The 25828-nt window shown below is 44.4% G+C and overlaps 1 protein-coding gene across 2 annotated transcripts; it reads left to right on the top strand.

The window, feature by feature from the left end:
• The first annotated feature begins 193 nt into the window (after positions 1-193).
• Positions 194-17788, top strand: mdm4 (MDM4 regulator of p53). 2 transcript variants are annotated; one of them, XM_064968571.1, is made up of 11 exons: positions 194-394; positions 890-983; positions 2828-2902; positions 2995-3128; positions 3251-3300; positions 3861-3925; positions 5372-5471; positions 5548-5708; positions 5821-6015; positions 12811-12879; positions 13030-17788. In XM_064968571.1, the coding sequence occupies exons 2-11, from the start codon at positions 906-908 to the stop codon at positions 13597-13599; spliced, it is 1497 nt and encodes a 498-aa protein (XP_064824643.1). In that variant the 5' UTR covers positions 194-394; positions 890-905; the 3' UTR covers positions 13600-17788. The 2 variants fall into 2 exon arrangements, with proteins under 2 accessions (XP_064824643.1, XP_064824644.1); XM_064968572.1 differs by having other exon boundaries at positions 195-394; positions 5836-6015.
• The last annotated feature ends 8040 nt before the right edge of the window (positions 17789-25828 follow it).

The following is a 25828-nucleotide window of genomic DNA, read 5'->3' on the forward strand; positions in this document are numbered from 1 at the left end:
ACTACAATCTGTTGGCTGGTGGCTATTCAGCAATAGTGATTTTCTGTGTTTCAGAAACAGGTAACTAGTAGGTAGACGTGGGCAAGTCTTTGTGGATATAGCTAACATACAACCACAGCTAGCTATTTTATAAGAACAAAAAGTATTGCTGCCAGCCAGAAAAGTGAAGATGGCGACAATTGCACCGGAAGTTATGCAGTGCACCATACTGAATTTGAATTTTCTAAGTTGTGCTAACAGTTGAGGGGCTGGCTACAAGGTAGCACACGATTTGGCTATGCTTTGTTAAATTGCTATATTTTTCATTACACACTTTAGTATTTGTCGGGTACGAAGGCCAGTGTGCAAGAATGTAGCTTGCTAGAGAACGTTGCAATAATGCCGATATATTGAGGTGAGTTTCATTTGTCCGTTTGCAAAGTGGTCCAGTTAAACTTGGCTATCTAGCATTTCCTACGGCTAGCTAGCTATCAATTTGACGTCGTTTAAAATTAGATGCAGAATATGCCATCGAATTTTTATTTAGTGTTGGAAAGATAGCTATCAGTTAATTTATGTTGCGCGGAAGCGACCAAGGAGTGTATGGTCTCACAATGTTATATAACGTAGGTATTTAGTAAGTTAGCTCGCTAACTATATCTCGATATTGTTTGTTTAGCTAGCTGACTACAGACTGCGGGCTCAATACAAGTTATGTTCAAGAGGCTAGGCAGTTAGCCAAGGCCAATGGACAGCTTAAAGACATGCAGCTGCTAGCTTTTAACTAACTAGCTAATCAGCGATCAACGTGTTTTTTAACACAAAAATATAGATTGAATATACAGTGGGTTGTGTATGAAACGAATAGCTAACGTTAACATCCATTATTGCGCTTTTTGTCCCCCTGCAGATTTTGTCTTTTGAATATGACCTCGTTACCGTCACCCCAGCAGTACACAGCATCAAGCTCAGCATGCAACATATTACCTGGTGATGGGAGTCAGGTGAGTTTATTTACATCGATTTATTTATTCTCATGAGCATGGCCTTATTTCTATTACAGCCTATTGGATGACTGTCGTTCATATTCCATTCACCCAGTTCAATGTAACATCCATAGGTTTTGGCTACCACATGATACTCAAATTTTCCCTATACCAGTCATGAAGTTGCTACAACCTGGCCTTTGAAAGAATGTTTACAACATAGGTGCATATTCAATACCGCCTTGCACACTCTTGGATCTAGCTGATCTAGGGTGTAGTCATTAGTCCAACAGTTGCAAACAAGAGTTTCTATTGGACACATCCAGGTATGTTTATTTTCGTTTCGTTTGCTCCTGTTTAAGAAAAGTTTTACAGCAAAATCAGCGGAATGAATACATGCCGTATCACACGTAAACCCTTTTCACTTTCATAGTAGCCACGTTGTATTCCTTCGCATCTATGCGCTCTCCTGCTCTCACCCTTTCCCTTGGCTTGTGGACTTCAATGGACAACACATCAGCTGTATGTGACCAAGCCAAACCATATCATAACCGCTACACACAGCCTACATCGTTGTCACCATTATTTGCTAAAGTAAAGTCATAATCAACATAGCTAATAGAACTAATGCGTTAAACCCCCTACAATCATGCAGTAACGTTAGTGTACAATCAGTTAGCAGTTATAACCAGTTTAGCAGTTACACCGTCAGCCACCGGTGGCAATAAAATTGTAAATCCTTACCTTGACTTGGAAGAGTTCCAGTGTTGTGTTGGGTAGGCATACCCAACTAGCTAACATAGCATTCCTCTGTTTGAGTAGGCTAAGCTAGCTAACTGCATTTGTTAGCTGTGAGAGAGAGAAAAAATTACAAAATATACATTTCTGTTGAATGCATTCAGTTGTGCAACTGACTAGGTATCCCCCTTTCCCAGCTCATCCATCTTTCACCATCACCTCTCTCTCTCTTTGTGTTCAATCAAACAACAGACATATGCATCTCTCTCTGGCATCTCCAAAACTGTTAAACTATTATCTTTCTCTCTCTGAGTCCACTACTCACCATATTTTATACACTGCAGTATTAGCTACCTATAGCTTATTCTTTCAGTTTTTTATTTTTTTATTTAACCAGGTAGGCCAGTTGAGAAGAAGTTCTCATTTACAACTGAGACCTGGCCAAGATGGAGCAAAGCAGTGCGACACAAACAACTGAGTTACACATGGGATAAACAAACGTACAGTCAATAACACAATAGAAAAGTCTATATACAGTGTTTGCAAATGTTGTAAGATTAGGGAGATAAGGCAATAAATAGGCCATAGTGGCGAAATAATTACAATTTAGCAATTAAACACTGTGATAGGTGTGCAGAAGATGAATGTGCAAGTAGGGATACTGGGGTGTAAAGAAAAATAAATAAATAACATGGGGATGAGGTAGTTGGGTGGGCTATTTACAGATGGGCTATGTACAGGTGCAATGATCGGTAAGCTGCTCTGCAGCTGCTCTGATGCTTAAAGTTAGTGAGGGAGATATAAGTCTCCAGCTTCAGTGATTTTTGCAATTCCTTCCAGTACCGTGTAAGTCTATGGAAGGGGGCGGGGGGGGAGAACCATGAGCCTACACCATGGCTCTACCCTACATTATTTGCTGATGTGAATATATTTAGTATAGTTTTGTCTAAAAAGGATAAACTTTTAAAACATTTTTATGAAATTCACTGAGGATGGTCCTCCCCTTCCTCCTCAGAGGAACTTCCATTGATGTTGACCTAAGTCACAACGACATTAACCACAACCTTTGTAGAGAGAATATATCTGGTCCTGTTAATGCTAATGCATGGTTCTGTCTGTGGCAGGTGCAGCCAAAAGCCCCTCTCCTGCAGATTCTGCGTGTGGCTGGAGCCCAGGAGGACATCTTTACCCTCAAGGAGGTGAGTGGATACAGTTGGCATGGTAACAGCCCTATAAGATAAAAGCTATATTGCACTTATTAAAACGTATGTTCACAAACTGTGTATATCAGGTGATGCACTACCTGGGCCAGTACATCATGGGGAAGCAGTTGTATGATAAACAGAGGCAGCACATAGTGCACTGTCAGGACGACCCACTGGGAGAGCTGCTGGAGGTCGAGAGCTTCTCCGTCAAAAACCCCAGGTAAGCGCACTCGCACACCCACAGGCTCATGCTCAGTACACATTATTCTTACACTGTACATAACACGCTTATGCTGTATACTTAACACATAAGCTCAAGTCTACATGTGTCCTATTTTGCAGTCCAGTCTACGAGATGCTGAAGAAGTATTTAGTTGTGCTGAGTTGTTCAGGTAAGTGATCGATGCCTCCGTTGCTTGTGAGATTTCCATTTTTAAAATAACATTTGATGCATTTGAATATGATCCTGGCTGAAACAGGTGAAAGACTAATGCAATGCTGCTTTGTCTGGATTGAGTGTGGGATGATGGTTGATAAGAAATCAATTTACATATTTTCTCTTTTTCCTCACATGTACAGTCAAATCATCTTCTTATAGGGTCTTAATGAATGTTGAAGCTTTAAGATTGATTATTCACTGGTTGGTAAAACCATCAGTCTCTGTATTGCCTTCTACTCTATAAGCTCAGTCTTGCTGGTTGGAGGTGAAAGGTGTGCATGTGTAAACTGTAGACCTGGAGCTCTCTCGATGTGTAAACTGTAGACCTGGAGCTCTCTCGATGTGTAAACTGTAGACCTCCTCATTTGCCCTGCAGAATTCTTCGAAGAAACCAGAGCTACAGTGTACCTATAGTGTTATAGGGTGTGTGTCAGTGTGTGTGTGTGTGCGGAGTGTGTTAATTAAAGGGCAGGGTGTGTTTTGTGTGTTACTGTATCTCATTCTGAAACACAGACGCTGCAGAGAGTCTTTCTGTGGGCCGTGAGTGTGTAGAGGGCGGAGTGGAGGACCGCGGTCAGGTAAAGCTGAAGCATGGTGCTTAGGAGAAACAGGGATCCTCAAGCCCACCACCTCACCACACACAACCCCCCTCCCCCAGGGTAGCTCAATCCGTCAGTCTCTTCAAAATGTAATGAGCCATGCGCGCAGCTTCATTGTTGAGATATCAATTGTTCTGGCCAACTGATTTTGTGGTCTTTAACGCCATTATCAAAGTTGGAATACAATCAACTGATTTTAAAATGATTAGTTGCATTGAGAATGTAGAGCAGTTGATTGATTTTCCCAAGTTTATTGAGCCAGTAGCTTGTGTGTTGTGAGGGGAGGGGAGGGCCACTGTCTTCGCAGGTGTTTATGTGTACAGAGTGGCACCGTCTCTGTACATCCCCATCTCTGGCCTGGCCTGGTGGAGTTCCAACACAACACTGCCGGACCCACCAGCACCACTCAGAGCATGGGGGGCAGAGTCACTGTCTCTGTCTGTCTCAGAGTTCTCTTCTCTGCCCCAAACCTGCTGGAGGAACACAGCTCCTGATCCAGTCTCGGTTCAAACACCCACTCCCCCATCTACCCCTTCCTCTCTCTACCTGCCCCTTCCCCAAACTTCTCAAACTTGCCCCTCCACGTAATATCTGCCACCTCTTTCTTCCACCGAAACAACAAACCCCACTTCCCCTTCTTCCTAACACCCAAACTGCCCTTCACCCCCTTCACCAACACCGCAATGGCTTCTTACCCCAACGACTCTTGTTTCCACTTAGCATTATTTGCCTCTAGGCCAGTTGTGTATATGGGAGTTTACCGTGCGATATGACTAGAGAAGAATTCATGAATGAAAGAATGTTGATCATATGGATAGTGATCAATGGGTTTGTAATTATCTGTGACTGCAACTTTTGTTGAGAAGAGGCATGCAGAAATCACTGACTGATATTATAAATTAAAAATATAAATTCCCTCAGTCTTTGTGTATTGCAATTTGAAAAATAACAAAAGTAAAGATTATGGGAGGACTGGCTCCTCTTCGTCAAGAAATGCATGCAGATCAATTAAAGATGTAGTCACTTGTCATCGAATCACGGCAGCGTGTTGAATAGTATTCCAACTTGTGTGTGATCATGGAAGATTGAGCACTGCAACTGCGGTGTGGTGTGTCCATACTAATGCTTGTCTGGTTCATGCACACACAAACACCAAGCATGTAGGATTTCAGATTAATTTAGGCAGATTGTAGTCAGTCACTCTCGTCTCCTTTCATTTTCAACCTTTCTCTGAATGTGTGTGGCTCTGTTGCCCCCTCTGTCCTTATGAGGCCCTCCATTGCCCCAGTACCCATGGATCTATTCCACTGACCTGCCCTCCCCCTGACCACTAGGCCGTGCTGTGAAGGAGCTGTGGTTTCGCCAAGTGCCCAGTTTCTGCTCTGTTATCTGATTGGCTCTCCTCCTCCCCTCCTACTTGTGTAGGTGTGTGGGGGCGTGGCCAAGGCGGGCCTGGTTGTGGCCAGTGACGAGGCCCTCCCCATGCAGACCCCGTCTCAGAGACGACCCCGGGAGCCTGACGAAGGTAAACTCACTCACATGGCTATATATAACTGCTATATTATTTGAGTCCCAACCCCCCCCTGTGATCCCTCCCTCAGACTCTTTAGATGGCTTGCCCCAGTCGGCCTGCAAACGGCCCAAGCTTGATGTCACACTAGACGAGTGGGACCTCTCAGGACTGCCCTGGTGGTTTCTGGGTAATCTGCGTAACAACTACAGTCGCAGAAGCAACGGCTCTACGGACATCCACACTAATCAAGTAAGAAAATATGCTGTTTACTATAGTCAGTTTATTTGCTTGTCAAGGTGATAAACTCAGGGAGTATAGTCATACAGTGATGAGATCACACACATCCTGACTGAGGGATCAGCTGTCTCCTGCGCAGGATGAGGACACAGCGATCGTGTCGGACACGACGGATGACCTGTGGTTCCTGACAGAGGGGGGAAGTGAACAGGTGAGCGTGGAAATGAAGGAGGCCGTGCTGGAAGAAGGGAGTGGAGGAGAAGGAGAGCCGCCACCTGAAGAGGAGGGAGGAGGAAAAGAGGAGAAGGCTGATAAGGAGGTAGAACTGTTCTCCTGTCGTCTCTATGTTGAGTGGTACATAAACAATTATATGTTCTCTTTATAGCTCTTGTATTATTTCAGACTATAGCTAGGTTCAATTCACATTGTATTGGTCACATACACCTATTTAGCAGATGTTATTGTGGGTGTAGCGTAATGCTTGTGTTCCTAGCTCAGTGCAGTAATATCTTACATTACACAGAATCTAGTAAAATAATGGAATATAGAAATATTAGGATGAACAATGTATGAGTGGCATTGACTAGAGTACAATATATACACATGAAATTAGTAAAACAGTATGTTACCTTATTAAAGTGACCAGTGATTCCATGTCTATGTACATAGGGCAGCAGCATAAGGTGCAGGTTTGAGTGACTGAGTGGTAACCGGCTCGTGACTAAGTTCTGTGCAGGGTACTGGGTGGAAGCCAGCTAGTGATGCCTATTTAAGTCTGATGGCCTTGAGATGGACGCTATTTTTCAGTCTCTCTGTCCCAGATTTGATGCACCTGTACTGACCTCGCCTTCTGGATGATACCGGGATGAATGTCCTTGATGATCTTTTTGGCCTTCCTGTGACATTGGGTGCTGTAGGTGTCCTGGGGGGCAGGCAGTGTGCCCCCGGTGATAAGTTGGGCGGACTGCACCAATCTCTGGAGAGCCCTGCGGTTGTGGGCGGTGCAGTTGCCGTACCAGGTGGAGATGCAGCCCTACAGAATCCTCTCAATGGTGTATCTGTAAAAGTTTGAGGGTCTTAGCGGCCAAGCTGAATTTCTTCGGCCTCCTGAGATTAAGAGGCACTGTTGCACCTTCACCACACTGTCTGTGTGGGTGGATCATTTCAGATTGTCAGTGACGTATGTGTACGCCGTGGAACTTTAAGCTTTCCACCTTCTCCACTGCGGTCCCGTGGATTGGCACGTGCTCCCTCTGCTGTTTACGATTCGCACCACTCCTCCAGGGCCCTCACCTCCTCCCTGTAGGCTGTCTCATCATTGTTGGTAATCAGGCCTACTACTGCAAACTTGATGATTGAGTTGGAGGTGTGCGTGGCCACACAGTCATGGGTGAACAGGGAGTACAGGGGAGGGTCCCTGTGTTGAGAATTAGCGTAGTGGTGTTGTTTTCTACCTTCACCACCTGAGGGCGGCCCATCAGGAAGTCCAGGACCCAGTTGCACAGGGCGGGTTTCAGACCCAGGGCCCCAAGCTTAATGATGAGCTTGGAGGGTACTATGGTGTTGAAGGCTGAACTGTCAATGAACAGCGTTCTTACATAGGTATTAATCTTGTCCAGATGGCAGTTATCTTTGCTTTTATTGGGTACAGGAGCAATGGTTTAAACATCATGAAGCAAGTGGGGACAGCAGACTGGGATAGGGAGAAATTTGAATAAAAACTCCAGCCAGCTGGTCTTTTTTTAATTTTATTTTACCTTTATTTAACTAGGCAAGTCAGTTAAGAACAAATTCTTATTTTCAATGACGGCCTAGGAACAGTGGGTTAACTGCCTGTTCAGGGGATCGGGGATTCGAACTTGCAACCTTTCGGTTACTAGTCCAACGCTCAAACCACTAGGCTACCCTGCCGTCTGCGCGTGCTCTGAGGACGCTGCTAGGGATCCTGTCTGGGCCGGCAGCCTTACGAGGGTTAACACAATTAAATTACTTACTCACGCCGGCCACGGAGAACTAAAGCCCACAGTCCTGGAAAGCAAGCCGCTTTGGTGGCACTGTGTTATCCTCAAAGCTGGCAAAGAAGGTGTTTAGCTTGTCCGGGAGCAAGACTTCAGTGTCTGTGACATGGCTGGTTTTCCCTTTGTAATCCATGATTGTCTGGAGTCCCTGCCACATACAGTACCAGTCCAAAGTTTGGACACCTACTCTGTAGGTTTTTCCTTAATTCAAGGGTTTTCCTTAATTATTTCTACATTGTAGAATAATAGTGAAGACATCAAAACTATGAAATAACATATAGAATCCATGTAACCAAAAGTGTTAAACAAATTAAAATAGATTTGAAATTTGAGATTCTTCAAAGTAGCCACCTTTTGCCTTGACAACTTTGCACACTTCTGGCATTCTCTCAACCAGCTTCATGAGGTAACCACCTTGAATGTTTTTCCAATAGTCTTGAAGGAGTTGACACATGCTGAGCACATGTTGGCTGCTTTTCCTTCACTCTGCGGTCCAACTCATCCCAAACCATCTCAAATCGGGTTGAGGTCGGGTGGTTGTGGAGGCCAGGTTGTTGTGGAGGCCAGGTTATCTGATGCAGCACTCCATCACTCTCTTTCTTGGTCAAATAGACCTTATACAGCCTGAAGGTGTTTGGGTCATTGTCCTGTTGAAAAACAAATGAAAGACCACTGCGCCACTTGGGAGTCATGGGACTAAGGCATGACAGCTCAGTGCTAGAGGCGTCACTACAGACCCTGGTTCGATTCCAGGCTGTATCACAACCAGCCATGATTGGGAGTCCCATAGTGCGGTGCAAAATTGGCCCAGCGTTGTTAGGGTGTGGCCGGGGTAGACCGTCATTGTAAATAAGAATTTGTTCTTAACTGACTTGCCTAGTTAAATAAAACTAAGTGTAAACCAGATGGGATGGCGTATGGCTGCAGAATGCTGTGGTAACCATACTGGTTAAGTGTGCCTTGAATTCTAAATAAATCAGGGTCACCAGCAAAGCATCATCACACCACCACCTCCATGCTTCACGGTGGGAACCACACATGCGGCAATCATCCGTTCACTTACTCTTCGTCTCAAATTTGGACTCATCAGACCAAATGACAGATTTGTCTAATGTCCATTGCCCGTGTTTCTTGGCCCAGGCAAGTTTCTTCCTCATATTGGTGTCCTTTAGTTGTGGTTTCTTTGTAGCAATTCGACCATGAAGGCCTGATTCATGCAATCTCCTCTAACAATTGATGTGTCTGTTACTTGAACTCTGCAAAGCATTTATTTGGGCTACAATCTGAGATGTCTGAGGCTGGTAACTCTACTGAACTTATCCTCGGCAGCAGAGGTACCTCTGGGTCTTCTTTCCCTGTGGCGGTCCTCATGAGAGCCAGTTTCATCATAGCTCTTTTTTGCGACTGCACTTGAAGAAACTTTCAAAGTACCTGAAATTTTGCTGATTGACTGATCTTCGTGATGGACTGTCGTTTCTCTTTGCTTATTTGAGATGTTCTTGCCATAATATGGACGTAGCCCTATTTGGTAAAATATTATCTTCTGTATATGTTGGCTCAAACACATAGAAAAGGAAAGAAATTCCACAAATTCACTTTTTACAAGGCACACTTGTTAATTGAAATGCATTCCAGGTGACTACCTCATGAAGCTGGTCGAGAGAATGCCAAGTGTGTAAAGCTGTCATCAAGACAAAGGGTGGCTACTTTGGCAAATCTCTAATATATTTTGATTTGTTGAACACTTTTTTTTTTTTTTTTGCTTACTTCATGATTCCGTATGTGTTATTTCATAGTTTTGATGTCTTCACTATTATTCTACAATGAAGAAAATAGTAAAAATAAAGAAAAACCCTGGAATGAGCAGGTGTGTCCAAACTTTTGACGGGAACTGTGTCTGAACCGTTGAATTGTGTTTCCGTGTTGTCTCTACTGACATTTTGCCTGTTTGATTGCCTTACGGAGGGCAAAACTGTCCTGTTTGAATTCGACCATATTCCCTGTCACCTTGCGGTGGTTTGTCCTTTCAGTTTTGCGCGGATGCTGCCATCTACCCATGTTTTTTTGGTTTAGGTCGATTTCCATCCGATTAGCGACAGATATCCACGCAAATATTCATAAAGAAAATATGCAGTACGTGATGAAGTACACAATGTACTTTTTTTCCAAGTTGTCATTTACCAAATAAAAATCAAAAGTTTCCATTGTATTTTCAACTGATAGTTTTGTCACAAACTGTTGCGTTAAATAGCAAATGTATTTATTTGATTTAACCTTTTATTTAACTAAATGTTCCTACTGTGGTCTTGGCACGTGCACTCCAGCCAACAGTTCCCAGATACAGTGTGGGTAGGCTTATCTTTATGATGAGACTATTATGGATAAGACAAAGACTATTTGTAGTTGTCAAACGGCGGTCAGGCATCGATCATCATGTCACCAGAATAAGACCCTCAATATTTATTGGAAAGAGACCTCAAGCTCATCACTGTACGTTCCACCCTGTGAAGTTCACAACTTATTTAATCTGCAGCCTATTAAACTGCCCTGGTTTCCCAAGATGTAGTGGGAGGACTGGGGCTGTTGCGTGACTGTATTACCGCCACACCGGCAGTCATCAAATTCCATGTGACAGTTTAGTCACGGTAATTAGGCTTCTTCAAGCTCTGATGCTGCTGCTGGTCATTAGTAGCCTACCAAACTTGCTAACTGCCTGGTACTCAGCACTATTGTCCCTCTAATCACGCTGACGTCAATGCAAATGTCATCAAATCGAATCCAACACTTCATGAGAGCTTATGTTGCGGCACATTTCTATAGGCTATGTGCGAGAAAACAGAGTGATGGCCTCTACTAAAAAGAGAATTCCAACAGCCTACTATATTTATTTCTCAACTTTCCTAATATTAAGCACTTTGCTTTTATTTACAACAGTAATATAGCCTACTTGGCTGGCATGAAAATGAACCATGCAAAAAGTGTTCTTGATTTAAACTATCTAAGTGCATAGATTACGTGGTTTTTTCCCCCAGCTGCCCATGTTTCGATACAGGTGCATGATAATGGTCCATTCTAAATCAAAACTAATTTCACACATTATTTAGTATATGTGAAGACAATATTAAATCATTAATAGGCTGATATTGTCACCCATCAGACTATCACTTGTGAATTTTGCTCAGCTTAAGAAACGATGCCCTTTGTTTGCGACTGTCGAATTATAGTTGCATACCTCATGTAGCCTAGCCCATAAGCCTGTATGTTTTGATATAAGTTTTGTATCACAACTAAAGTGGCCAAATACATTTTAAGAATTTGTCACATTAATCTGCTTTACAAGGGGTGTAGAGCCTAACTGGCATACATAAGCAGTGTTTGGGGAAGATAATTTTCACCATAAAAATGCACCCTTATAATAAAAGCATTACATGCATAATTTAATTTGCGGTCACTTTTGATAATGGTGTGTTCCGCTAATGGAACATTCGCGCTTATAGCCTACTGCCATGTGCGTATTGCTGCGCTTATAATGTGAAGAAATAGCCTGATAGTTTATAAACATTTTAAGCTTAAAGTTCTGATCTATTGCTTCAGCCACATTGTTGTATTAATTTGGGATCTATCACATCCCACAACTGTCCCAGACTGTTTGGAATATTTATTTCTTGCACAGAATAGAATAGGTCGGCTTTTGTACTATAGGGGATAGTTGATTGACATAGTAGGCTAGTGCTTTTGCTGTACGTTAGGCCTACTCATCTTGTTGGCTGACGAAAAGTAAATGTGGACAGGTCTTCCAATATCCACCTCGGAATTGGATAAGGACGTGTGCAGTTGCGTCCCCGATGTGTCTATCTTCACTTGTAGTCTGTGAGAAAGACCTGATCACGTGATGGAGAGCCATGTGAGTGGGATGGAGATTCGGAGCGCACATCACTCAGGCAGAAGGGCACAATGGCCACTGGCCGCCAAAGGCATGGATTTTTTTTAGGGCACATTACAGCCACACAAAGGGGATGCCACCGTGAAAATCTAGGCATTATCAAGTGCTTGTTAAATTGTGACTGGTGTGTGTACAGCCTGCGCAAAAAACAAAGCCTTTTCAAGATACTTTTTTCCAAATCATCATTCGTCGCATCATGCAGCCTTACAATGTATTAAAAATCCAAACATATAGCCCAACGTTTGTAGAACAACTAAAGTATAAAGAATATCTATTTCTTTAACCGCTCAACACAGAAAATCCATATGTGCGCACTCCCTCAAATAGTTTGGAGAAAATATACTTTCTATTTTGTACAGCTTTGTTAAATTGTATTCTTCATACTATAAAATAATGCAACAAAATTCTAAGCAAATCTTGTCTGCTAAATGAACTAGTGTAGCCCACAGCCATATGACACAGCCAGATCAGGGCCAAAGATAAGGACGACTCAGAATATGCTATTCTGTTCTTCTGAAATACACATTTTCTTCATATCATGCTTCTTTACACCTGTCTAAAATAAATCATGGATTTATTGTGTTGGTGTAGGCTGTATTACATGGATTTATTGTGTTGGTGTAGGCTATATTACATGGATTTATTGTGTTGGTGTAGGCAGTATTACATGGATTTATTGTGTTGGTGTAGGCAGTATTACATGGATTTATTTGACTTTTTAAAATGTAGCTGTTCCAAAGGTCTACATCAGTGGCTTGTGTGGAAGCCAGGAGATGCTAAATGTTTTTATGTTAATTAACGGTCTATTACTGTGAAACCGACAGTTACTTGCTTGACAATCACTGGCTGACAAAATGTCATGACCGCCACAGCCCTAGGGAGGACCACACACCAGATCACGTTACTTTACTTCCATAGGATGGTTATTACATCCATATTTGCGCATAAAGGCATTTCCACCACCGTTGCTAGCATTTAATTAATTTTAGAAACAAAAAGTTCCCACCATGCCGAACGTATAAATGATGTGTTGGTATTTATAAAATTTAACCGAACACAGCTGTGTTTTTTTTAATACGGTATGACTTTACTCTCATAAAAACTGTATGGAAACGTAGTTTGTGACTGATGAGTGTCTCTCTTCTCTCCTCAGATGCAGGAGGAGCCAGATGAGGACTCTCAGTGTCTGAGTGATGATACGGATATAGAGATCTCTACACAGGTCCGTCTCCATCTCTATTTTCCATCTTTTTGTCTCAATCTCTCTTTCGCTCTACTTTGTCTCCCTCGATCTGACTGTCTCTGCCTCTGTCTCGCATAATGCTCATAATTCCTTATAGCTACCTCTTGTCTAACACTCTAACTCTCTCAGGATGCATGGCAGTGTACAGAGTGCAGGAAGTACAACTCTCCTCTCCAGCGCTACTGCGTACGCTGCTGGGCTCTACGCAAGAACTGGTACAAAGACGTCCCACGGTTGGTCCACTCACTTTCCGTCCCCGACATCCCAGCATGTAGTTCTCTGGCCCCGCGAGACGACGATGAGGAGGAAAGCGACACAGGCATCGACGTCCCAGACTGCCTCAGGACTGTGTCTGACCCCGTCATCCTGCCCTCACACTCTACCCCTGACCGCCTGCTGCCCCCCGGGGTTCCAGGGAAGGGCAAGGGTCCTAGGCCGCGAGGCCTTCCCAGGGAGGAGCAGCTCTCTGGGGGAGAGAGTCAGGAAAGCCTGGGGATGGAAGTAGAGGTTAGGCCCGAGGCTCTGTTGGAGCCTTGTAAGCTGTGTCGGATGCGTCCGCGTAACGGGAGTATTATACACGGCCGCACGGCTCACCTGCTAACCTGCTTCTCCTGCGCCAGGAAGCTGCACAAGTTCCACGCTCCATGTCCCGGCTGTGGACAGATCATACAGAAGGTTATAAAGACATTCATAGCCTGAGAGGATTGGAACACACAGATGTAATACACACAGATGTAATGTACAAGGTTATTTAAAATTGGAACAAGACACAATCACTTGCATCAAAAGCCACTCGTACGCCCCAGAGATGCACAGAGTAAAGCACTTAAAAGAGCATGTTCCCTTTTTGCTCTCTGTTGTCTTGTATTGCTTGTATCACACTGCCTCTGAGCTATGGCGCTAGTAATGGAAGGTACAAATCCAGCAATGTGTTTCTTGAAGTATCCAACTATATAGTTATCTCTGTGCCACAGTTCATGAAAGTCATTTGCTACTCAATGTAACATCATAGGTATTTATTTATTTGAGGGCCAAGCAGCACTGTACATATGAAAACGCAGCTGTCATTGCAGCTAACTTTGACGACAACGATATGTGAGACTTAAGTTTTGTTCCCGACGGAAGACCTGTTGACATTTGTTTCCTATTGGCCACTGTTGTAAGTGTCCAGAAAAAGCTTTCTGCCGGTTGTCAGGCTGCTGACGTGTTTGCTGCCATACACTATATTTTATCCCTTAAAGACCGGTCTTCTCTCCCTAGGTTAGGATGATGGTAAGCTAGCTTCACACTGGCTGACTACTTCTCCAGTGAGAGCAGATATGAATTCTCATTGCCCTGTATATTCATGGCGCCTCAGTGCTTTGTTGGTCCTCCTCTTCTCCTGTTTAGTCCTTTGTTTGTCTTAAATAATTTCTCTGCAGCGTTTTTTTTTAGTATGCTCTTGAAAAACAAGGGGGATCGAAAGGAGATTTCCGATACATACTCGACATTTTTGCTGATTTATTGACCAAATTTTGGTTGAAAGGCCTATTTTCAAGATAAGTCAATAAGAAACCTCTCCTTTAGATCCCCTTGTCATTGTTTTTCAATAGTATACATACCCCCAGGGAGAAGTCTTTACCCTGCAGTGTTGATCAGAATGCTTTGTTGTCTTACTGTCCTTGTACCCACAATGCAAGTGAATGTACTCCACAGAGAACTTTTGCCTCTTTTCAAAGGCTAGTTAGTAAAAAGTAGTTAATATTAACGATAATAACCCGTCTGAAATATAGTTGAAGAGTCACATCTATAGTCCTCAATGTAGAGTTATTGTAAATTAGCCCATCTCAATAAGGAAATACTTTTGTATGTGGACACCCCTTCAAATTAGTGAATTTAGTTATTTCACTGTTGAGATCAGTGACTTTCAACGTGGCACCTTCATAAGATGCCACCTTTACAACTAGTCAGTTTGTAAAATTTCTGCCCTGCTAGAGCCGCCCCGGTCAACTGTAAGTGCTGTTATTGTGAAGTGGGAACATCTAGGAGCAACAACGGCTCAGCTGTGAAGTGGTAGGCCACACAAGCTCACAGAATGGGACCGCCGAGTACTATAGCACGTAAAAATAGTTTGTCCTTGGTTGTAACGCACACTACTAAGTTCCAAACTGCCTCTGGAAGCAACTTCAGCACAAAAACTGTTAGTCTGGAGCTTCATGAAATTGGTTTCCATGGCCGAGCAGCTGCACACAAGCCTAAGATTACCATGTGCAATGCCAAGCATCGGCTGGAGTGGTGTAAAACTTGCCGCCATTGTACTCTGGAGCAGTGGAAACGCTTTCTCTGGCGTGATGAATCACACTTCACCATCTGGTAGTCCGACTGACGAATCTGGGTTCAGTGGATGTCAGGAGAACACTACCTGCCAGAATGCATCGTGCCTACAGTGAAGTTTCATGGAGGAGGAATATTGGTCTGGGACGGTTATTATTATTTTTTTTATGGCTGGGGCTAAGCCACTTAGTTCCAGTGAAGAGATCTTAACGCTCCAATGACATTCTAGAAGTTTCTGTGCTTCCAACATTTTGGCAAAAGTTTGGGGAAGGCCCTTTGCTGTTTTATCATAATAATGCACCGTGCACGGAGCGAGGTCCATACAGCAATGGTTTGTCGAGATTGGTGTGGAAGAACTTGACTGGCTTGCACAGAGCCCTGACCTCAACCCCATCGAACACCTTTTGGAATGAATTGGAACGCCTAATCGTCAAACATCAGTCCCCAACCTTACTAATGCTCTTGTGGCCGAATGGAAGCAAGTCCCCGCAGCAATGTTCCAACATCTAGTGGAAATCCTTCCCAGAAGAGTGGAAGCTGTTAGAGCAGCGAAGGGGGGACCAACTCCATATTAATGCCTGTGATTCTGTAATGAGATGTTTAGCGAGCAGGTGTCCACATACTTCTGGTTATGTAGTGTACCTACGTGCAAGGTCTGCCATTTTTCCTTTCCAGACCATTATTTACTTTTTAGTCTTAAATATGAATACTAAAATATTCACAAAACATTCTAGTTCTGCTCGCTTGAATTTCTCCATTTTAGTGCAGTGATTTTGGCAATTTCTTTAGACCTTTTCCTGTTTTAGGTGTTGTGCTTGATTATTAGAAGTATTTGTGACCCTTTAATTCCTCCCCAAATATGTTTTTACGATTTTTGTTAACCTCTTGCAATATCCTACATTTTAAATCAGATTAATGAGTGTTGGGACAGTAAGTATGGAGTTGTACACCACTAGACAGAATACAGGCCTGCTAAGCCTTATCACCTGTGCTAAGTTTGCCCCTTGATAATTAGAAGAAATAAAACATTAAAGCGGCAATTACAGTTGAAACAATAACAAAGTGTTTTCCCCGCTGCTGTTTCTGAGGGATTGGGGGATTGGGCTGGAGAAATGTAACCGCTCAAATTCATATACGGAGCTATGGCTGCTAAGACCATCTATGATATCAAAATAATAGTTTTAACAATGTTTTGAGGCGATACAGTGCCTGTTTAAATTGACTTTGTTTACCAACACTAAAGTAAATCAATTTTCTTTTTGGGGTTCTGATGGGGTACAACAGTTAAACAAACTAAGCTAATGAGATATTTAAGTTAGTATTCAAAAATCAATACTATATATATATAATATATATATTATATATATGTTTACTATATATGCTACTGCCAAATGATTGTCCCTTTTTTAAAGGGAGGACTTAAGGTAAAATGACTTACGGTGTGAATAAAGCTATATAGATGGTAAAGGTTTTTGTTTTTTTTGCTTTGTCTTCTATTTCTAGATGCAAACTTTGCACAGGTGGAAATGCACAGTAATACTATACTCATAGTAATACTCAGGCTCTTTTGTTTCTGGAGGCCAATAGTGTTTCCTCTCACTCTAAGGTAGAAACAGACGTGTGTGGGGTTTTCCTGATGATGGTGCATATGAGTGTGCTTGTTGAGTTTTGTTTAAGGGAAGTGTTTCACTGCCAAATGTAATGATTGGTTTTTGCTTGTTTGTATGTTATTATGTAAATTTGTTTTGGGTTTTAATTGATATTGGTTCTGCATTTATTTGCTTTAAGATGTATTGTTCCTGTGTGTACAATGCTGTTTTCTGTTATGCTTTTGTGAAGGTCCTGAAGGGCAGGCTGCAGGCAGGTGACCTGTAACAAAGTGACCTGTCCTCTCCTGTCTCTCTACTGCTTGTAACAGACACTGTCAGGTCTACTCTGAAACATACTGAAACATGAACATGCACTTGTACAGAGAGCTCTTTATTCCTTGTCCTAGCTGTGCTCTGCCTGACTGAAGGGAATGATGGCCTTACCTTCCACCACTGTTCAGCTCTTTACTTGTACTTATCCCCTCTGCCTCCAGGTGGTGCTCGATAGCAGTGGTTCTCAGTGCTCCAAGAGCTCTCGCCCATTGCTGCTGTATAGTATTAAACATGTTATAATCTACATAGCATATGGTTGATTAGTGTGAGACTAAACCCAGCACTGTGCTGGTGAGAGAATTATACTAGCAATGTGTATTAAAGCTATATTAGATCTGCTATATTGTAAAGGAACCCGGCTTTGATCCCCTTGTATTGCCCTACTCATAAGCCACCGAGCACTACAAACTATCTAACATGGAGGCACAGCAGAATGTGTCATTGTTGTGGTTGTTGAATACTGAGAAAGGCACCAAATTCAAAAAGATGTGATGAGCATGATTGCAACAGAACATTCCAGAAGAACATGGTACACCCAATATGGCCTCCTGTCCTCATGTCGTGGAACATTGCTTTGAATTGGAATGTTAGTTCTGCTCATTCTAATTCTGTTTGTAGTGCTGTATTATGAATAAAGTAACAAGTACAACTAATTGTGTAGGCCTACTGTTATTTTGTCATGTCTGTTTATTACAGTTTGGTAGGAGTACAGTATGACTCACATTATCATTGGATAATTCTCTTGCTCCGACATGTGCATACACACAATAAACCTGTTGATGTACAGTATCTGCTGTATGTGGAGTGCTTTGAGGCTGAATAATAAGTCCTTGTATGACAGTCCAGCTGTCCTGTACTCTCTCCTTCACGACAGCCCGTCCGTCCGTCTGTGCAACATCACTTTAGTTACTTCTCACACTCCACTTAACCTCACTAATTGCCATTATGAAGTGTTTAATAAAAGTGTGTTTTCTGAGTCCCAAAATAAATCCCCACCAGGTCGCATGGGCACTTCCATAGGGAGGTTTTCTGTTGGATAGTTCCCTCTGTGGAGACACTCCTCAATACTGACAGTCCCAGATGGGCAGACTATTCCAGAACAAAAGACATGGGCTCGCAAGACCTCCGCTATTAAAAACGGACTTGTTTTTGACCAACCAAGTTTCATTTGACTTTGTCAGAAAACACAGCGAAATAAGTGTGAGGATTTCTTTTAAAGCATTGAGTAGCGAAAAATAGTAAAGTGGAGGTACACTACATGCTCGTCAAACATCTCATTGCAAAATCATGGGCATTAATATGGAGCTGGTCCCCCTTTTTGCTGCTATTACAGCCTCCACTCTTATGGGAAGGCTTTCCACTAGCATTGCTGCGGGGACTTTCTTGCGTTCAGCCACGAGCATTAGTGAGGCTGGGCACTGATGATGTGCGATTAGGCCTGACTCACAGTTGGCTTTCCAATTCATCACAAAGGTGTTCGATGGGATTGAGGTCAGGGCTCTGTGCAGGCCAGTCAAGTTATTCCACACCGATCTCGACAAGCCATTTCTGTATGGAACTCGCTTTGTGCACGGGGGGCATTGTCATCCTGAAACAGGAAAGGACCTTCCCCAAACTGTTGCCACAAGTTGGAAGCACATAATCGTCTAGAACGTCATTGTATGCTGTAGCGTTAAGATCTCCTTTCACTGGAACTAAAGGGCCTAGCCCGAACCATGGAAAAATAGCTTCAGACCATTATTCCTCCTCCACTAAACTTTACAGTTGGCAGTATGCATTGAGGCAGGTAGCGTTCTCCTAGCATCCGCCAAACCCAGATTAGTTCGTCGGACTACCAGATGGTGAAGCGTGATTCATCACTCCAGAGAACACATTTCCACTGCTCCAAAGTCCAATGGCGGGAGCTTTACACCACTCCAGCCGATGCTTGGCATTGCACATGGTGATCTTAGGCTTGTGTGTGACTGCTTGGCCATGGAAACCCCTTTCATGAAGCTCCTGATGAACAGTTCTTGTGCTGAAGTTGCTTCCAGAGGCACGTTGGAACTTGTTAGTGAGTGTTGCAACCTACCAACTTTTTTACGTGCTTCAGCACTCAACGGTCCCGTTCTGTGAGCTTGTGTGGCCTACTACTTCGCGGCTGACCCGTTTTTGCTCCTAGACGTTTCCAGCTCACAATAACAGCACTTACAGTTCATCAGGGCAGCTCTAGCAATACTTTGAAGGGGTGTCCACATACCTTTTCACAGCACTGTATATATTAAAGTATTTGCCCCCTTTCTAATTTTCTCTACTTGGTGGTGGTGGTAGTGCGATGGTTTGGGGATGCTTTGCTGCCTCAGGACCTGGAGGACTTGCCTTAATAGAAGGAACCATGAATGTATCAGAGTGTATGTATCTGCTCTATATCAGATAATTCTACAGGAGAATGTCAGGCCATCCGTCTGTGAGTTGAAGCTGAAGTGAAGCTGGGTCATGCAGCAAGACAATGATCCAAAACACAATCATGTCTACATGAAAATAGTTAAAAAGCAACACATTTGAAGTTTTGGAATGGCCTAGTCAAAGTCCAGACCTAATCCCAATTGAGATGTTGTGGCAAGATTTGAAATGAGCAGTTCATGCTTGAAAACAAAAATTCCAAGGCCAAAAGTCCTCCACAAGCGACGTGAGAGACTGATCAACAACTACAGGAAGCGTTAGTTTGGAGTCATTTCATCTAAAGGTGGCACAGCCAGTTATTGAGTATAAAGGCTAAATTACTTTTTCACACAGGGGAATTGGGTGTAGCATAACTTTGTTAATTAAATAAATAAAATAAACATACATTTTTTTTGTTATTTGTAAACTCAGGTTCCATTTATCTAATAATCGGTTTTGGTTGAAGATCTGATAACATTCAGTGTCAAGAATATGCAAAAATCAAGAAAATCAGAAAGGGGGAAAATATGTTTTCATAGCACTTTATAGTGTAGCTTCTGTGAAGTTACCTTCCCTGACACCTGTAGTAACTCAACCTGGGACCTAATAGTAACAGAGCCGTTCTGACTTCGTTGGAGTGCTGGTTTGTGCATGGTATGGAATGTGGGTTGGTACAAGGGAAAGGTATGGCAGCACAGTGACATGGCACCAATGGCAGTTCCAGAATGCTGTGGGCTCAGGAGTAGAAGGGGCTCTACGTGTTGCTATGACTACAGAGTGACCATCCCAACATCCCAGAATAACCCCGCCACATTCCCCACTCACCCCCACTACGAGCAACAAACTGGGTCACCGCTGCAATACTTCCTGTTGAAAGCAGATAGAATGTCCCCAGCCCAGACTGAAAACAAGCCCTCCATCGAGCCCATAACCCTAATCTGAAGGGAGCAGACAGGTGTGGGAGGTATGGAGGAAACTCTACCTAGCCTTCTATCAGTCTTAGATAGGATGACAGAGCGGGCAACCAAGTTGAGGCCGGTTGGATTTTTAGCGAAGGAAGGATACAGTCAGGTTAAATTGGGAATTCAGAGACCCTAGCCATTAGCTTAACACTAACCCTAGCTTGATGTCCACACCCCAGTTTAACTCTTACCCTAGCCATTAGCCTAACTCTAACCCTAACTTGATGTCCACACCCCAACTCAACCCTTACCCTATCCATTAGCCTAACCCTAGCTTCAACCACAAGCCAAACTCTAGCCTCTTCTCCTTTCTTCCAACTCAACAGGATAGGAAAAAGTCATATGTGGCTTACGTATTGGGAATGAACTTTCACCTGGTCATTTCTTTCAACTAAATGCAGATTAACGAAAGGAGATAAGGACAGCAAGCCAGCTTACATTATTTGAGATAGAGCTTGTGTGTCCTTGGTGCTGTTGGTTGTGTGGAGTATGGAGACTCTCCCCAGTCTGCATTCCCCTGGACCAGCGTTCCCAGTCGTTTACTCCGTGGACCAGCGTTCCCAGTCCGTTTACTCCCTGGACCAGCGGTCCCAGTCCGTTTACTCCCTGGACCAGCGGTCCCAGTCTGTTTACTCCCTGGACCAGCGGTCCCAGTCTGTTTACTCCCTGGACCAGCGGTCCCAGTCTGCATTCCCCTGGACCAGCGGTCCCAGTCTGTTTACTCCTTGGACCAGCGGTCCCAGTCTGTTTACTCCCTGGACCAGCGGTCCCAGTCCGTTTACTCCCTGGACCAGCGGTCCCAGTCCATTTACTCCCTGGACCAGCGGTCCCAGTCCGTTTACTCCCTGGACCAGCGGTCCCAGTCCGTTTACTCCCTGGACCAGTGGTCCCAGTCTGTTTACTCCCTGGACCAGCGGTCCCAGTCTGCATTCCCCTGGACCAGCGGTCCCAGTCTGTTTACTCCTTGGACCAGCGGTCCCAGTCTGTTTACTCCCTGGACCAGCGGTCCCAGTCTGTTTACTCTGTGGACCAGCGGTCCCAGTCTGTTTACTCCCTGGACCAGCGGTCCCAGTCCGTTTACTCCCTGGACCAGCGGTCCCAGTCCGTTTACTCCCTGGACCAATGGTCCCAGTCCGTTTACTCCCTGGACCAGCGGTCCCAGTCCGTTTCCTCCCTGGACCAGCGGTCCCAGTCCGTTTACTCCCTGGACCAGCGGTCCCAGTCTGTTTACTCCTTGGACCAGCGGTCCCAGTCTGTTTACTCCCTGGACCAGCGGTTCCAGTCCGTTTACTCCCTGGACCAGCGGTCCCAGTCCGTTTACTCCCTGGACCAGCGGTCCCAGTCCGTTTACTCCCTGGACCAGCGGTCCCAGTCCGTTTCCTCCCTGGACCAGCGGTCCCAGTCCGTTTACTCCCTGGACCAGCGGTCCCAGTCTGTTTACTCCCTGGACCAGCGGTCCCAGTCTGCATTCCCCTGGACCAGCGGTCCCAGTCTGTTTACTCCTTGGACCAGCGGTCCCAGTCTGTTTACTCCCTGGACCAGCGGTCCCAGTCTGTTTACTCCGTGGACCAGCGGTCCCAGTCTGTTTACTCCCTGGACCAGCGGTCCCAGTCTGTTTACTCCCTGGACCAGCGGTCCCAGTCTGTTTACTCCCTGGACTAGCGGTCCCAGTCTGTTTACTCCCTGGACCAGCGGTCCCAGTCTGTTTACTCCCTGGACCAGCGGTCCCAGTCTGTTTACTCTGTGGACCAGCGGTCCCAGTGGACCAGCGGTTCCTCCCTGGACCAGCGGTCCCAGTCTGTTTACTCCTTAGCGGTCCCTCCTTGGACCAGCGGTCCCAGTCTGTTTACTCCTGGACCAGCGGTCCCAGTCTGTTTACTCCGTGGACCAGCGGTCCCAGTCTGTTACCCCTGGACCAGCGGTCCCAGTCTGTTACCCTGGACCAGCGGTCCCAGTCTGTTTACTCCCTGGACCAGCGGTCCCAGTCTGTTTACTCCTGGACAGCGGTCCCAGTCTGTTTACTCCTGGACCAGCGGTCCCAGTCTGTTTACTCCCTGGACCAGCGGTCCCAGTCTGTTTACTCCCTGGACCAGCGGTCCCAGTCTGTTTACTCCCTGGACCAGAGGTCCCAGTCTGTTTACTCCCTGGACCAGAGGTCCCAGTCTGTTTACTCCCTGGACCAGCGGTCCCAGTCTGTTTACTCCCTGGACCAGCGGTCCCAGTCTGTTTACTCCCTGGACCAGCGGTCCCAGTCTGTTTACTCCCTGCTCGGGTGTTTGTGTCTCTGTGTCTTTAACTGGATTTGTGGAACCAGGAGCTCACTGCTCTCTCAACTCGTTTCTCAGAAACACACACATGAACACACACACTCACATCCACTTTCTCTCTATTGTCTCCGGCTATTTGGTCGCTCCAGTAACCAGGCCGCTAAATTTGTCCCAGTGCTGAGAGAGGTCACTGGAGCCTGAGATAAACAGAGAGAAAGAGGGAGGAGAGGAGAGAGAGGTGAAAGGGGGCAACAGAGAGAGAGAGGTGTAAGGGGAATACATGGGAAGGGGGAAAGAGAGGGAAGGAGAGATGAGGGAGAAAGGGAGATAGAGAGAGTTTGGGTCCCTACTTTCCCTGTAAGAACTGGGTCTGGGAGGGGGTTAGCTTTCCTCCCTATCCCACCAGGAATCCGGATGTGCAATTGGAGCTGAAATGGGACCAATGCACACATTGTTTCCACGTAACAATCTACTACAACCTTGCAACTTTATTCTGCATGGGTATACAGTTAACACACAAAGATACTGGAAACACTGACATAATCATGAACTTTTTTTAAGGTTTGATGAACACATTATGGTTCAGAATAGTCTACCTTATAGGTGCTAAACTCAGTAGCGTTCACACTATGATAATAATATTAATTTGAACTGTAAAGCACTTCCGTTTATTACACTCAAATGGCTTTTATGAGGAGTCATGCATGCTCTCCAAGGACCTCGGTCAGATCATCTTTCAGAATGGTAATTGGAAGCGGGTTGGTGAACCGGGTATGTTTTATAGCAAACCTCTCGGCTTGTTTGTGAGGGTGTATATGTCCTGTGTATTTGTGACAGTGTGTGGGGTATGTTGGCAGTAAGTAGGGAAAGTGTTGTGTGTGTGATTAAGTTAGGGCTGTGTACAGTGTTGTGTGTGTGATTAAGTTAGGGCTGTGTACAGTGTTGTGTGTGTGATTAAGATAGGGCTGTGTACAGTGTTGTGTGTGTGATTAAGTTAGGGCTGTGTACAGTGTTGTGTGTGTGATAAAGATATGGCTGTGTACAGTGTTGTGTGTGTGATTAAGATAGGGCTGTGTACAGTGTTGTGTGTGTGATAAAGATATGGCTGTGTACAGTGTTGTGTGTGTGATTAAGATAGGGCTGTGTACAGTGTTGTGTGTGTGATAAAGATATGGCTGTGTACAGTGTTGTGTGTGTGATTAAGATATGGCTGTGTACAGTGTTGTGTGTGTGATTAAGATAGGGCTGTGTACAGTGTTGTGTGTGTGATTAAGATAGGGCTGTGTACAGTGTTGTGTGTGTGATTAAGATAGGGCTGTGTACAGTGTTGTGTGTGTGATTGAGGTTTGTTTTCCAGTAGGGTATACTGTATTGGTATGTTCCAGATCGTGAGGGAGGGTATGTGTTGAGTGTTTGTGTCAGTGAATGGGGGGGGTATGTGATACAGTGGGGTATGCCCTGTATGTAATATATGTATGTATACTGCCAGTTAGTGGGATGCCAGTGCGGGGCAGGGCAGTGGACAGACACAGATCATTCCTGTGATTTAACATGACACCACTTGCACTAAGACTGTGACAGCTGCGTATGCACATGCCGCCTATTCTGTTTGTTGTAGGGGCTTACGCTGCGATAAAAGGCCCAGTGAGGAGTAGTGTGGCTGGGCACAGAGCATTACTCTTTCCCCCCAATTTAGAAGGCTTTTCCCCCGGCCTCCAGGGCTCTGGAAGAACACAGGTGGGACGCTTCATCCTGGAAAAGGATGAATGGGAGTATTCAAATGATGATTGGTGTCACATAACCTTTACAAATCACTCAAATTACATGATGTAAGTTGTTCATTACTTAACAGCAGACACGGGGGACACTGGTTGGTTACATACAGTAGTTATGATGATGGAGCAGACCTTAGTGTTCTGGTTGGTTACATACAGTAGTTATGATGATGGAGCAGACCTTAGTGTTCTGGTTGGTTACATACAGTAGTTATGATGATGGAGCAGACCTTAGTGTTCTGGTTGGTTACATACAGTAGTTATGATGATGGAGCAGACCTTAGTGTTCTGGTTGGTTACATACAGTAGTTATGATGATGGAGCAGACCTTAGTGTTCTGGTTGGTTACATACAGTAGTTATGATGATGGAGCAGACCTTAGTGTTCTGGTTGGTTACATACAGTAGTTATGATGATGGAGCAGACCTTAGTGTTCTGGTTGGTTACATACAGTAGTTATGATGATGGAGCAGACCTTAGTGTTCTGGTTGGTTACATACAGTAGTTATGATGATGGAGCAGACCTTAGTGTTCTGGTTGGTTACATACAGTAGTTATGATGATGGAGCAGACCTTAGTGTTCTGGTTGGTTACATACAGTAGTTATGATGATGGAGCAGACCTTAGTGTTCTGGTTGGTTACATACAGTAGTTATGATGATGGAGCAGACCTTAGTGTTCTGGTTGGTTACATACAGCAGTTATGATGATGGAGCAGACCTTAGTGTTCTGGTTGGTTACATACAGCAGTTATGATGATGGAGCAGACCTTAGTGTTCTGGTTGGTTACATACAGCAGTTATGATGATGGAGCAGACCTTAGTGTTCTGGTTGGTTACATACAGCAGTTATGATGATGGAGCAGACCTTAGTGTTCTGGTTGGTTACATACAGTAGTTATGATGATGGAGCAGACCTTAGTGTTCTGGTTGGCTACATACAGTAGTTATGATGATGGAGCAGACCTTAGTGTTCTGGTTGGTTACATACAGTAGTTATGATGATGGAGCAGACCTTAGTGTTCTGGTTGGTTACATACAGTAGTTATGATGATGGAGCAGACCTTAGTGTTCTGGTTGGTTACATACAGTAGTTATGATGATGGAGCAGACCTTAGTGTTCTGGTTGGTTACATACAGTAGTTATGATGATGGAGCAGACCTTAGTGTTCTGGTTGGTTACATACAGTAGTTATGATGATGGAGCAGACCTTAGTGTTCTGGTTGGTTACATACAGTAGTTATGATGATGGAGCAGACCTTAGTGTT

Source organism: Oncorhynchus masou, chromosome 6, assembly GCF_036934945.1.
Source record: "Oncorhynchus masou masou isolate Uvic2021 chromosome 6, UVic_Omas_1.1, whole genome shotgun sequence".
NCBI lineage: Eukaryota > Metazoa > Chordata > Actinopteri > Salmoniformes > Salmonidae > Oncorhynchus > Oncorhynchus masou.

What these genes read in the sequence shown, in the direction of transcription:
- mdm4 (XM_064968571.1), top strand. Translation starts at nt 906, where the DNA reads ATGACCTCGTTACCGTCACCCCAGCAGTACACAGCATCAAGCTCAGCA. An exon ending in ACATCTTTACCCTCAAGGAG is followed by an intron (nt 2,903 to 2,994) that starts GTGAGTGGATAC and finishes TGTGTATATCAG; the next exon opens with GTGATGCACTACCTGGGCCA. An exon ending in TTCTCCGTCAAAAACCCCAG is followed by an intron (nt 3,129 to 3,250) that starts GTAAGCGCACTC and finishes CCTATTTTGCAG; the next exon opens with TCCAGTCTACGAGATGCTGA.